This window comes from Alternaria alternata (genome assembly GCF_001642055.1).
Source record: "Alternaria alternata strain SRC1lrK2f unplaced genomic scaffold CC77scaffold_26, whole genome shotgun sequence".
NCBI lineage: Eukaryota > Fungi > Ascomycota > Dothideomycetes > Pleosporales > Pleosporaceae > Alternaria > Alternaria alternata.
The window spans coordinates 370,374-382,717 of record NW_017306215.1 but is presented as its reverse complement, the minus strand read 5'-3'; the positions used below and the strand labels follow the sequence as shown (position 1 = coordinate 382,717).

The 12,344-nt window shown below is 50.5% G+C and overlaps 2 protein-coding genes across 2 annotated transcripts; one reads left to right on the top strand and one right to left on the bottom strand.

Annotated features, from left to right (window-relative positions):
- Positions 1-705: 705 nt before the first annotated feature.
- CC77DRAFT_946710 (pectate lyase D) lies at positions 706-1,613 on the top strand (the record flags this gene model as incomplete). Its single annotated transcript, XM_018535100.1, has 2 exons — positions 706-1,112; positions 1,163-1,613. 2 exons carry the CDS (start codon positions 706-708, stop codon positions 1,611-1,613), a joined length of 858 nt encoding a protein of 285 aa, XP_018380791.1.
- Positions 1,614-2,415: 802 nt separating this feature from the next.
- On the bottom strand, positions 2,416-12,124 carry CC77DRAFT_465747 (hypothetical protein). Its single transcript, XM_018531802.1, has 7 exons — positions 11,843-12,124; positions 10,888-11,793; positions 9,251-10,838; positions 8,557-9,201; positions 4,366-8,508; positions 4,041-4,319; positions 2,416-3,987 (listed from the first exon to the last, which is right to left on the bottom strand). The coding sequence occupies exons 1-7, from the start codon at positions 12,002-12,004 to the stop codon at positions 2,537-2,539; spliced, it is 9,174 nt and encodes a 3,057-aa protein (XP_018380790.1). The 5' UTR covers positions 12,005-12,124; the 3' UTR covers positions 2,416-2,536.
- Between the last annotated feature and the right edge of the window lie 220 nt (positions 12,125-12,344).

Sequence of the window (12,344 nt, the reverse complement as noted above, 5' to 3'; positions counted from 1 at the left end):
TTCCCCATATCTTGAGTGAAACGCCAAGCTATTTACAAAACGATGCCCAGGAATCCTTCCAAACACCGCGGAGAATTGAGTACCGAAATGTGGCTGTGTACTAATGTACCCCAGGTCTGCCCCAATATGCAGCAACGCCAAAACCTCATCATCTGTCTAGCAGAAACTGTACAGCACTACCAAACACTACTTTTTCCGCTACATGGTGTGCGGAGGAACGTCTCCATATAAATCCCGCGAATCATGGTAAGATCCGGACTATGTGCCGTCATGCAGCGCAGATCGAATTGGAGAGGAGGTTGTGGTGAGCATGACCATTCTAGCCACCACTAAGTCTACAACAGCCACAGTTCATCGCCCAGCACAGCATACAGCGGGCGGAAAACAATTCTCCACAATTACCACACGGCGCCTTGGCCTGTCAGACTAGAGTCCACACACCAGGGGTTTCTTCCATCCTGTAGCAATTTCCATTGCATCCTCGGAGGGCTACCTTGGTATTCAGATCCCGTTGGCGATGCAGCCATTTTCGATAAGGGGGGGTATGGAACATTTGTATAAAGGCGATGGAGTGCCCCGAGTGTTACAGGACAACCAGCTCACTCATTCCTTCCTTCGATACTTACAAAGATCCAGGAGATCTATCAACTCTTTCAATTCATCCACACCCACCCTTGCTGAATTACTCACTTCTCATCCTTCACCATGGTTTCTCAAGTTGCACTCCTCTCTCTCGTCGCCAGCATGGCAGCTGCGCAGACCCTCAACATCCCCACCCGCTCCGGTAACATTGTGTCGCTCCCCGAGCCCAGCACCATCACTGGCAAGGTCGACTTTGCGAACAAGGAGTTTGACCGTGGCCAGCCATGTGACTCTGACGAGGACACTGGCAGCAGCAATGCCGTCTTCATCCTCGAGGACGGCGCTTCCATCTCCAACGTCATCATCGGTGCCGATTCGCTCGAGGGTGTTCACTGCATGGGTTCTTGCACCCTGACCAACGTCTGGTTCCGTGACGTTTGCGAGGACGCCGTCTCCGTCCTTGGTACTGGTGATGCCCTGATTGTTGGAGGTGGTGCTCAAGAAGCCAAGGACAAGGTCATCCAGCACAAGTAAGTATCAGCCAACTCCATAGAGATAACCCCGTCTGACTTGTACCTAGCGGCCGGGGTACCGTCACCATCAAAGACTACACCATTGTCAACGCAGGCAAACTCTACCGCTCCTGCGGCGACTGCACCGACAACTCCAAGAAGTCGCCCCGCAAAGTCATTGTCGAGAATGTCCGCGCCTTTGGCGTAACCTCTGACCTCATCGGCATCAACTCAAACTTTGGCGACACAGCCACCATCTCCGGCTCCTGTGGAACCACAAAGGCCGTCTGCCGCGAGTACAAGGGCGTTGACAAGGGCAACGGTAGCAGCCAGAAGCTCGACACAAACGCTAGCTGCATGGGTGCGCAGGGCAAGCTCGAGAAGCTGCCAACCTGCGGTGCGGACGTCGGTTCTGGCGCCCCCACTACCACTGCTAAGCCTACCTCTACCAAGAAGGTTACTTCGACTCTTGTTACCAAGACCAAGACTTCATCTGCGAAGGCCACTACGACAAAGTAAGCTCATTCATCCTGAATCCCCCAACCCCCCAGAAACGGCCTTCGGACCACCAATACCACCCCCCGCGAGGCCGCAAACGATTAACCTGGTTCTTTGTTTTTTAGAGATGTCGAAACCGACGAAGGTAGCAGCAGCGGTAGCGTTCAGCTGTACGGACAATGTGGTGGACAGGGATACTCTGGTCCCACTACTTGTGCCTCCGGCAAGTGTGTCAAGAGCAACGAGTGGTACTCGCAGTGCCAGTAGATGCAGTGTGTATCCAACATGCGCACATGCTTCTATTGGTTTTGGCGTGGTAAAAAAAACGTTTGGAAGTATGGTTGGGTCTGCGACTGAGTGATTCTTCTTGTGTGGATATTTTATCTTCTTTCTTTTTATGTATATATCTTTTCCATGCTATACCAGGCTGTTGGTCTGTGATCAATGCTATTGGTGTTTTTTAATTGCTTTGATGTTCAATTCGAGAGTGGTTGGATCGAGTTTGGTCGTGTCGCGTGTATACTGTCTGCTCGCAAAGAACAATTATGATTAAGCAGGCGCAACACAAGCTGACATTACTACGGTGCCTTGGATGCTAGAGCCCTCTCGATATTCTCGGTAGGAGTTGTAGATCCATCAGCCTTGATTGTGCGATACTGCGGAGTGAGGACAAAGACTTGCACACCCTGCGCCTCATGTACGAGAGAACGACGTTCAATGCATCATTCACCCATCCATCCACTATGGCCTACAACTTCACAAACTCGACATCTTCTTCAATCATCCAGCAATGGAAACACGTTTATGATTAAAAGAATCAATTCCCAAAACAAGATACGCCCTGTGCTTTTGATTCTATACCAAAATCAACGAATGTAAATGCATATGCAAACCGCTAGCCTTCCATAAAGAAAAAAACCATCTCATGTCCTTGGGACTAGACATCACAGCCGCCCATCAACGTTTCCATATTCAGCAAGCTCCACCTCATTCAAATGACTCCTTATCCTCACACTACTCCTCGCACTATCTGGCGAGACCAAACTCTGACGCATAAGCACTGCTTTTCTTGAATCCATCATGGCATTCGCCGAGGCAGGCTTGAAGACTCGATTGCTTTCATGCCCGTAATACGAGTATCGAGCAGGCCGCTTACCTCTCGCAGAAGGCGACGCCGCCCTCAGGTTGTTGCTGCCCGAGTAGGATCTTGTTGGACGAGTGATTGCGGGTATTGGCCAGTCGTCGGTATCAGAGTTTTCGTACTTGACCGAAGATTCAGGCGACTCGTGACGCACATTCCATTCTTCGTGTTCCCAGATGGGGTCGGAGTAGGTTGACGAAGAGCCTGAGGGCTCGTCAATGTACACCGAGGAGAACGACGTTGTTGCCGATGTCCGCCTCGGCGCATAGGGGCGCGGGTGCATCATCTTCTCCATTTGCGGGTCGAACATGTGACTTGATGCAGTGTCGCGCTGCTGTTGCTGCCGAGGTAGATTACGACGAAGTGATAACATGCGCGCCGGGTTTCTTGGTGGTGGTATTCGCTTCTCTAGGTCAAGCATTTCGTAGCAGGCCTTACCAATCCAGAGCATCTGCTCGTGCTCGCGCAGGTAACGCTCTCCACCAAAAGACTTCTGGACGATATCGCGCGCCATCATTCCTAGTTTCCGTCGATGTTCAGACTTTTCGTACATACGGCGCGTGATGATTTCTACGTCCTTGGGCGTTGGTTTGTGAGGCAAGATCGGCGCCGCTGTTCCAGGACCATCGCCAGCGTACTGTGCCCACTCGTCCAGCATGGCCAGCAAATTAATCTGTGCGCGTGCCATACCGTATGCATCGTTGGGTGCCACAACTTCACTATATCGTTTGCCATCATCAGGATCAGTGAGCACGCGTAGCGATGCACCAACATCAGTGCAAACAACTGGCGCTCCAGTCAGTGCCGCTTCTCCAAGTGCAAGCGGCAACCCTTCCGAGACGGAGGAGTTGAGGAATAGCCAAGTGTTCGCGAGGACCATTGCCGGGTCTGCCGTACCGCGCATTGCCACGTTCTGTCCGAGACCTTTGCAAGCCAAGATTTCTTGACATTCAGAGGAGTAGACAGGTGATTTGTTGAGAGCTCCATAGATGTCGAGTTTGTAGTCCTTGAAACCCCACTCATTGGTGATGATGTCCGCCGCAAGTAGAGCGGTCTTGATATCTTTGGCAAACCAAACATGAGAGAGCATAGTCACAGTCGGCGTCTTCGTTTTGATCTCAGTCACCGGGGAGAACTTCGTCATGTCGGTGATACCATTGACGATGGGATCGACCTTTCTGCGGAATACGTTGCGATGTGTAAGTTGACCCTTTGCGCTGCCGATCTCCACTTCCCAGCCGGGGTTGAAGAAGTCTTGTACATGGCGTTAGCATTGCTGTTTGTAGGACCTTAAAAGATGTACATACCTGCGCAGGGAAGGATCTGGTCGGCGTGATGTAGGATCAGGCAAGACGTCAGCTTCATCAGACCCAACAGCGAATTTCGGATGAACGGCGGCAAAGTGCACATCGCGGACGAGAGGTAAAGGTTGGTCTCGCGCCAAGAGATTGCATGATCCCAGATCTGGAGTGTGCAGTTTCGCTTGAGTTTGCAGACGATTCCATATGAGGCTGAGACGCTATGATGCGAGGCTTGGAACACATGCGGAATCTTCTCGGGGATGGGGATGGAGAATATGAATAGATCTATGAAAGTTAGTTTAGTCACCGTCCAGGGAGGGTTCTGACTCACATCGAAACCACAGCTCTAACGCCGTATCGAAATGTCCAAGCGTTGGAAGTTCAGTACGGAACCATTCTGAAGGCGACTGTGCGTTTGGCATATCATCAGCAAGCCACAGGTTTCGCCAAGCATCTTTGACTATGTCGCTCGTCCACACTTCTTTCCAGTGACGCGAGTCTTGGAAGTAAGTATTCAAGTTGACCAAAGCACGCGTGGCTTGCTTGACATCTGCTGATGTCATTGTTGTAGCACGTGCGCCGCGGACGAGGGCGGTCAAGGTAGGAATGAAGTTCGTTTCGATATCCGATATCGTAGCTGCTTTGACCAAATGATCGACCTCACTATCTAGCTTGTTGGTAAACATTCCGTGGTTTGGATGCATAAAATCCAGTCCCCATAACGGGATGACCTTTAGCGACTCGACGTTCTCTTCGGTCTGGTGCTTTGGCAAGCCAAAGTCATTGGCTGATTCAACCACCATGTGCCATTTGATCGTGCGCAAGTTGTTGATGAGATCTCGCCGACATGCCGAGACACCGCCGCCTTCATTTGGCCATGTACCAGTATCGACAGCGATGACATGCAGGTTTCGGTCAGTATCACGCTGTAATGCTTTAGTTCTAGTGAAAATGACGGCATCTCCACCCTGACCAAAACTGAACAAGTCGCTCATTCGTATGGCAAGAGGCGTCCATGCGCTAATGTCGCTTGTCAGATCTGAGCTGGCCATGATGGCGTCTGCATGCAAGGCCAGATAGTCTTCAGCCTTTACGAGACTACCGCGATCTCTTCGTCTCCAATATGGCCGCAGGAGGGCCTCTCTTCGAATCAGCTCCTCGTCAACCCATCGAATGACAACACCGTCCAGATCATTCCTCTTTTTCCAAGCTTTCCAGAGTTGTGATCGAGCTCTAGATGTGGAGATCTCTTGTTGTTTGATGTTTGTTCGAAGCAGTCGGCTGAAAAAGGTTGCAGTTGGAGACTTGAATGCAAGCAAAGGGTTTTCATCGGCAAATGTACACCGAGTTGGCTTCTTCAATACGCCGAGCCAATCGTAACGTATCATATCCGGGGTATCGACTGGCACACCATTAAGCTTAGTGGTGATGGTTGGATGGAACTTGTGATCATAAAGCCATGAACATTCGTACACGTCGGCTCCCTGAACAAAAGTTGCTTCATGGACGCGAGGAGTGGGTATCCAGCGCTCCATCTTCTCGACATGGCGAACAGGAGGTGCACACCAGCTGACGTTAGCCGACATGTGTGGAAGCACGAACTCGGCGCGAAGAAGTTCGTCATCATACTTGGCGTTCTTTCGATAATGGTACTTGAAGCGGACCAAGTTTTCATGGCTGATGTAGCTTCCGGACTCGATGTGGCCCTTGCGGTTGTATGTGACCTTGGCGCCTTCGTTCTGGCCACTGCGGCAGATTCTGCTCAACGGTACCCTGCTTGTCTTGACCTTCGAGATCTTCCTCTTATGTTGCGGCTGCTTCGATGCATACTCGTACACGAACTCGTTAGCCACCGTACCATTCTTGTACTCCTCGCGTAATGTGATGCGCATCTCTTCGTCGTAGTATGTAACTCGGAGATGACCCCATGTTGGTTCCAGCTCCAGATCACCCTGATAGAACATCAATTTGACTCCACCGTCTACGACAGGGTGAATGAAGGCTGTCTCTGTATCTCCGTAGCTTCGGACGATCAACCGGTTTTTCTTTTGGATGATCAAACTCCCTTTTACAGTGCCGGCAAGACCTGCAATATCCTTGCGCCGATGGTACAAAAAGTAAGGTAAAGCGATTGACATCGTAGCCCGACTGTAGATCCACAATCCCGTCAGAACGAAAGTAGCGAGTTTGGCTATCGGGCGCGGTGTACGTAACAAGGCCCCGTTCAGTTCACGCTGATATTCAGGATCGGCCATGCACGCGAGGAAGAAGAATTTGACCCACGTTCCGGCAGAATGGTAGACATAAGCGATGGGCAAACGCACATACTCGGTGAATATGCCAAGAATCGAGACTGCTGAGCGATTGAGGACCGGATGATACGCTTCCTGGATGTCTGCGGTCATTTGACGATACTCTTTCTTGGTGAGAGCCTGATCGCCTCGGTTCTTGAAGAAGTTGTGCTTGATAATTGCTAGGTATGCGCCAAGATCATATCGTGCGATGCACGACAGGATTGTACATGAGCTTTCCGCTGGAACATTGGCATTGATCCATGCCATCTCCGTGTTTGTATAGGGTGCTCGGGTACCGACGCATCGTCGGAGGAAGAGTCGACGAATCTCTAATGGAAGCTCGTCCCATTGGGTATCGCAATCGAACCCCATGCATAGATTTCGCAACAGGTCTTTCTTGAATCCGATTTCAAAGTCCAACGCCTTAGGCCCTACACTCAGTTCCGGCATTGACCGCTTGCTACATTCTGATATGGCGTAAAAGCCGCAATCGCTCTCTCGGCAAGCAAGCATAGATTCTGTGAGCTGGGCTTGAGAGTGCGGCATACCGAACATGGTCTCCGAACAAGCGTGTAGCAATGTCTCGGCGATGATTGCACAGTTGCTGCTCACATTTGTCTGCCTGGAGCCTTTTACGTCCGAGGCTATATAGAGCGTCAGACGTCCGCCTGCATATTGCGAAATTGCCCGAAGGTCGGTATCCACTCCAGCCACAGCCTGCATCGGAACAATGAAGATTTTGATCTTGTCGCTCTTCCAAGCCAAGATGATACGCTGTATCAGAAAGGGCATTGTCGGAAATGCTTGCATGGCAAGCCTGGAGAGGTTTTCATGGGTACACGACAGTAGTGTAGCGCAGATCTGGTCGCCAGGTTGGCCCGTGGCATTTACGCGAAACCTGTTTTCCTTTGGGGCGGCTCGCAGCTTGCTGCAGTAGGCGTGAAGCTCGCTTTGACTGAATTCAGCATCGCTGCCAGTGCCGTTGTAGGCATAGTACTTATCATCGATGGTAGATTGAGCTTCGCCTTGAGATACGACACAGCTCGAGCTAGACATTTCGGTCGAGCTCAGCGACTGCTTGCTCTGCTCATGCTTCAGCAGGAACCTAGATATCCAAATGGGCGCGCGGAGCAGCTCAGGCATGCCTAGCTTGGCAGTTCGAAACGAGAGAAAGGCTGCCATCCAGGTAGATACACCAAGAGCAATGACCCTGTTATACATAAAACCCGGCAACAGTGTGATGAGAATGTTACCGGTCACGAAACCGAGAACAACTGCTGCCAGCAGTGGCATCAGTGCGTGTGGACCTGAAAAGATCTTGTTGTACTGGTAGAGGAGTAGTCCACTGTACGCGCCAATGTAGCTCAGAAATATGACGAGGCCATCTGCTGAGCCGTTGAAGATCCAGACTAGAGCAGCACATAGCGCCAGTGCCCAAACATGAACCCCAATGAACCGGCATAAAGTGTTGAGATATAGATGTCGCCTGAATTTCATGTCGTTGGCTTTCGCCTGTTTAATCTCGTGCGCGTCCTTGATCGAGACTGGAGACATTTGCTTTGACATTGTGTGGAGGTGTTGGGCTTTGTAATCCAGTAGCACTGCGCCAATGAGGTAATACGCCAGGCTAAAACCGACTGATAAACGAAGTGTCTTGTCGTCTAGGGACCCTAGTAATCCCGCGAATGAGCCGCCAGGTTGTTGGGTGCCGCGTATAATGTCGAGCCAGCGATCCATCAGTGCCACAAGGAAGTAGAGAACACCACAGTAGATCTCATCTCCAGCAGTCCGCCAATGTATAAAGGAATTATGAAGTCGAATACCTTTTTGCGACTGCTGCATGCTTTCGAGAGCGACCTGCGTTTCAAGATTCCAAGTCGAACTATACGGGATTGGTCGCTTGGTGTCGGTGATACGCGCGTACCAGTCCAGTAAGAAAAGCGTTGAATCCCAACAGTTTGCAAGTTGTCTGACAAAGACATCCTGCGTAGGCTTTTGCCAGATGGTTCGTCCCTTCTCCTTCATGACGGCGTCGTGCAAGGCTGTACGGCAAAGTCCTAAGATTGCTGGCTCACTCATACCATGGAACATGTCTTTATCGCTGGCAGTTATCCCCGAGGATGGTTTGTCAGAGTCGGGGACATTTGACGCAGTACTAGGTCCTTTACTGGATTGATCTACTGCCACCGGATTAGCTTCTGGGATTGAGGCATCGCCTGTGTACATACCACCAGAATGTATACCACTTGTGGAACGCTGCTCCTTGACCAACCGCTCAACGTACCAAGCCTTGATGTCAGCGTCGTTGAGTGTCTTGATGTTGTGATACCAAGTCACCCATTGAGTCGCTACGTGACGGGTACCAAGAACCAGTAAACTGACAAATATGTACAAGACCCCAGGATAAATGTAGATGTCGTAGTGAGGAATAAAGATAGTCAACAACGGAGAGACTGTCAGGGTCGGGACTACCATGATGATGACTTTGCGACCATTTAAGAAGCTGGATCCCGGAACCTGATAAGTGGAGAGAACAGCAAGTACCGTTAAATACGTCGTAAGTCCAAAAAGGTAAAAGACAAAAACCGCCCCAAGCCCTGGGCCTACGGCAGCTGAGATGACAATGAAGCCGAGAAGACAACCAGCAAGAGTGAATGCGAGACCACCGACTAAACGAGTCAGCACGAACATGTTGGCGGCTGAGAATGCCATGGAGATGAGGTAGTAGGTGCCTCCAATTGAGATCCAGGTTCCAATGGCGCCAGAGAGAAGCAATGAACACATGAGCGCCAGCGTAGCATAATATCGCTGCTCCTCTTCCATGCGTATACTGAGATACAGCCCATGACCAGTAGTTGATAATAGAACGATGTCTGTGGCTGTTAGCAAAAGATTCAAGCGGCCACAGCATCAAATGCTCACCAACGAGTGCCGGGATTGCGAAGACACTAAGGAAAGTGAAGCGACGGTAAGCCGGCATTACGGAAGGCTTCTGTTCCGGGTCGATGTCAGTTTGAGCTGCGGCGTAGGCAGAAGCAAACGACGGCGCATTGAAAAGCCACATAGGAGGCTGATGTTCTTCCTGGTTGTAGTAATTCCTGTGCTTCTGTGACAGCATTATACCGATGTCGCTGGGCTTGATGTCAAAGTACGCTTCGCATCTTGATCCCAACGCAAACAGCTCTGCAAATGCTGCACTCTGATCTGAGTACTGGTTAAAGAGTGGGTTTCGGTCCGATACCTCAATGTATAATTCTTCGAATCCAGCTTTCCTTGCGGCGCAAAAGATGCAGAAAAGTACGAAGTCAGCAGCTGAATCAAGATCTCCCCTGCTGGTTATGTTGACTATGGCAGAAGTAATGATGTCTAACTTCTCATAGTCTCGCGACCACAGTATGCTGTCAAGCACGTTCGCGACTTCCCTGAAAAGATACAGCGCGTCACGTCTATCAAGGGTGGGAAGCCGAGACAGCCGGTACCATTTGAGTTTTGCATTGACTACTTGTTCGTCCGTCATGTCGCCGCTGATGTAGTCCATGTTGCTGAGCTTCTTCAATTGGTGGTACGTAGGTACATCGATCAGCAACTCTTCACAACGTTCGCGGATGGCTGAAAGCAAAGAGCAATCCTGGTCCCATTCTGAGTAATGCAAGTGCTGCAAGTATAGAAGCAGATCCGAAGAAGAGAGCAGATCCAGATCTTGCTGTAGCCTTTCGGGTAGTCGTTCTGGTGAAAAAGACCCGGCAGTGAACTCCGTCAGGCCATATTCTGCAAGGAAGCACTGGTATCTGGAAAAGCCCAGTTTGCTTAGGTGTGTATGGAGCAAAACCGCGCCAATATCTTGGACGGACTTGGACACATATATGATGACGGATTGAGTCCTCGGCTCCACTTCCCAGACTGCCCAGAACTGAGCACCACTCGGTGTGTGGAACCCAGAATCAAGCGCAGAATATACCTGCAGCTGGTAGATGTCCTCTATATCGTCATTGGTGCGAGCCAGTGCCTCTACGAGTTGTGAGATGGTATTCCTTGACGTTGGCAGGAATTCCAAAAAGTGGCTACTGCTGTGACAATAGCCACGAAGGATTTCTGCGATGGGATGCAGTTGTGCAGCAGAGAGTCGATTGAGCAGTTTCAGATCCCGCAGACGTCGCTGTGAGTCGAGAACCCGAGAGAAGTCATCTCGTGATGCATCTAATCCAATTGGAAAGCATCCCAATGACTCGTATGGTGATCCGTTGTAGGAGCAAGATAGTGGGTTACTGACATGCTTCTCCCTCGCGATTGTCCATTCCATTCCTGACGACGTTGGCGACGTTGATGTTTGCGAGAGCAATACTCCGTTCTCGTCAATCTCAGGGTAGTGTATGATGTCTGTGGATATGCTGGAGATGTCGTCATCGTCCGACTCTGCTCCGTCGAGCCCGGCGAGCGTATCGGCGAGGAAGGGAAAGATCTTCTGCAATGGGAGATAATCGTCGATGATGCTCGAAAAACCAGGAGACAGCTATAGAAATTCAACGGATGGTTCACAAGGCATAGAGAGTGAGACTTACTGCTCGTGCGGTCCGATATTTTTCGTGAACGTCCATCACTTTCCGTTGTTTCAGCCACTGGAAAGCTGCCAAAGGCTCTTGACAATGAACAATGGCGTCCATAGCGGTTAGAGCTCGTCGACGTGGGAAATAAGGGATGGCACCATGGTAGTTGCACCACATATGCGCTCTTCTAACAACGGCGTGTGAGAGACTGGCATCGTCTTCGATTGTATCCCACATCATCGTCAGGAACGGCCGTTGGCAGGCCTGGGATACAAAGGATTTTGTTGTTGTCTTCATCTTGTCCATGTCGAAGAAATCTCGACGCTCTCCATTCAACATAATCGTCCCGTTACGAACAACGAAGCCAGCGAATAATCCGACATCCAGCTTCTCGATGCTATCCAGGAATTCTGGAGCTTCCACTTCCAAGTAGACGTCTAGACCATAAGCAATGAGGAGCTTGGTCAAACCGTTGAGTAAAGGCACCGCAATGCGCTCTCGCCATCCAGAAACAAGGACACCAGTGAAGTATCTCCGTTGGTCCGGCTGTCGTAGAGTCCGCTGGATAGTCCACGAAAGGACGTATACTGCTCGCGCCATGTCCAGCTCACTAGTCGTCGCAAACGTGATGATCTGTGCCAGGTCAAGCCGCGCGATGATGTAAGGTCCCATAGGAACAATATCATCACCAACAGCATCCAAGACCCCGGGTTCGCAATAATCCAGCACTACGACGTCCCATTGAGACAGTATCCGCGTTTCCTCTTGTGTGATCGGGGTGTTCAGAAGGCCCAGGTATACGCCAAAGGACGAAGGTTTTCCGGGAAGAGTATGGGTTTTGCGGACGACACTCGGACTGTGCGATAGCAGATGGATTCGTTCTTGTACCGATCGCGGTAGACCAAGCTCGTTGTTATTCCCCTGAGAATCTTGTAAGCCTAAGACCGGGTGGCACATATTCAGATCATACCTTCAACAACGTCCGAACGGAACGATAAGAATACCAAAGGAACGCAACAACTCCCACAAGCCCACTGGCACTGATGATAGCAACAAGCGCCCATTGCCACCACTCCTGAAAGATTGAACCAGTGTCAAAGGCTTGAATGCCGAGAATATCTGGCGCAGGCATAGTTCCTGTATGATTCCACTGCGGGTAGATCCGATACCCTGGATGATAGCTCCACGCTCTACAGAGTGCAGCAACAGCTCTTTCTTTTTCTGGACAGAGACAAGCTACTGAGCGATACACAGAGGTTTCGTATCGTGATCCATAACAAGGGCCGTCAAAGTAGGGTGGATGTGATATTCTAGCAAGACAATCAGCGACTAGGTAAAGATACCCTTAACGTGCACATGAGCCATCTCATCTGCTATGAAAAGCCAGTTTTAAGAAAACAGAGAATTACAGCACATCCTATGTTCATACAGTCATGTGTTAGCTGTTGATCTGCGAATCGCGTTAGCATACA

What these genes read in the sequence shown, in the direction of transcription:
- CC77DRAFT_465747 (XM_018531802.1), bottom strand. Translation starts at nt 12,004, where the DNA reads ATGCCTGCGCCAGATATTCTCGGCATTCAAGCCTTTGACACTGGTTCA. An exon ending in CCGTTCGGACGTTGTTGAAG is followed by an intron (nt 11,794 to 11,842) that starts GTATGATCTGAA and finishes CAAGATTCTCAG; the next exon opens with GGGAATAACAACGAGCTTGG. An exon ending in CCAGATCCTTCCCTGCGCAG is followed by an intron (nt 3,988 to 4,040) that starts GTATGTACATCT and finishes GCCATGTACAAG; the next exon opens with ACTTCTTCAACCCCGGCTGG.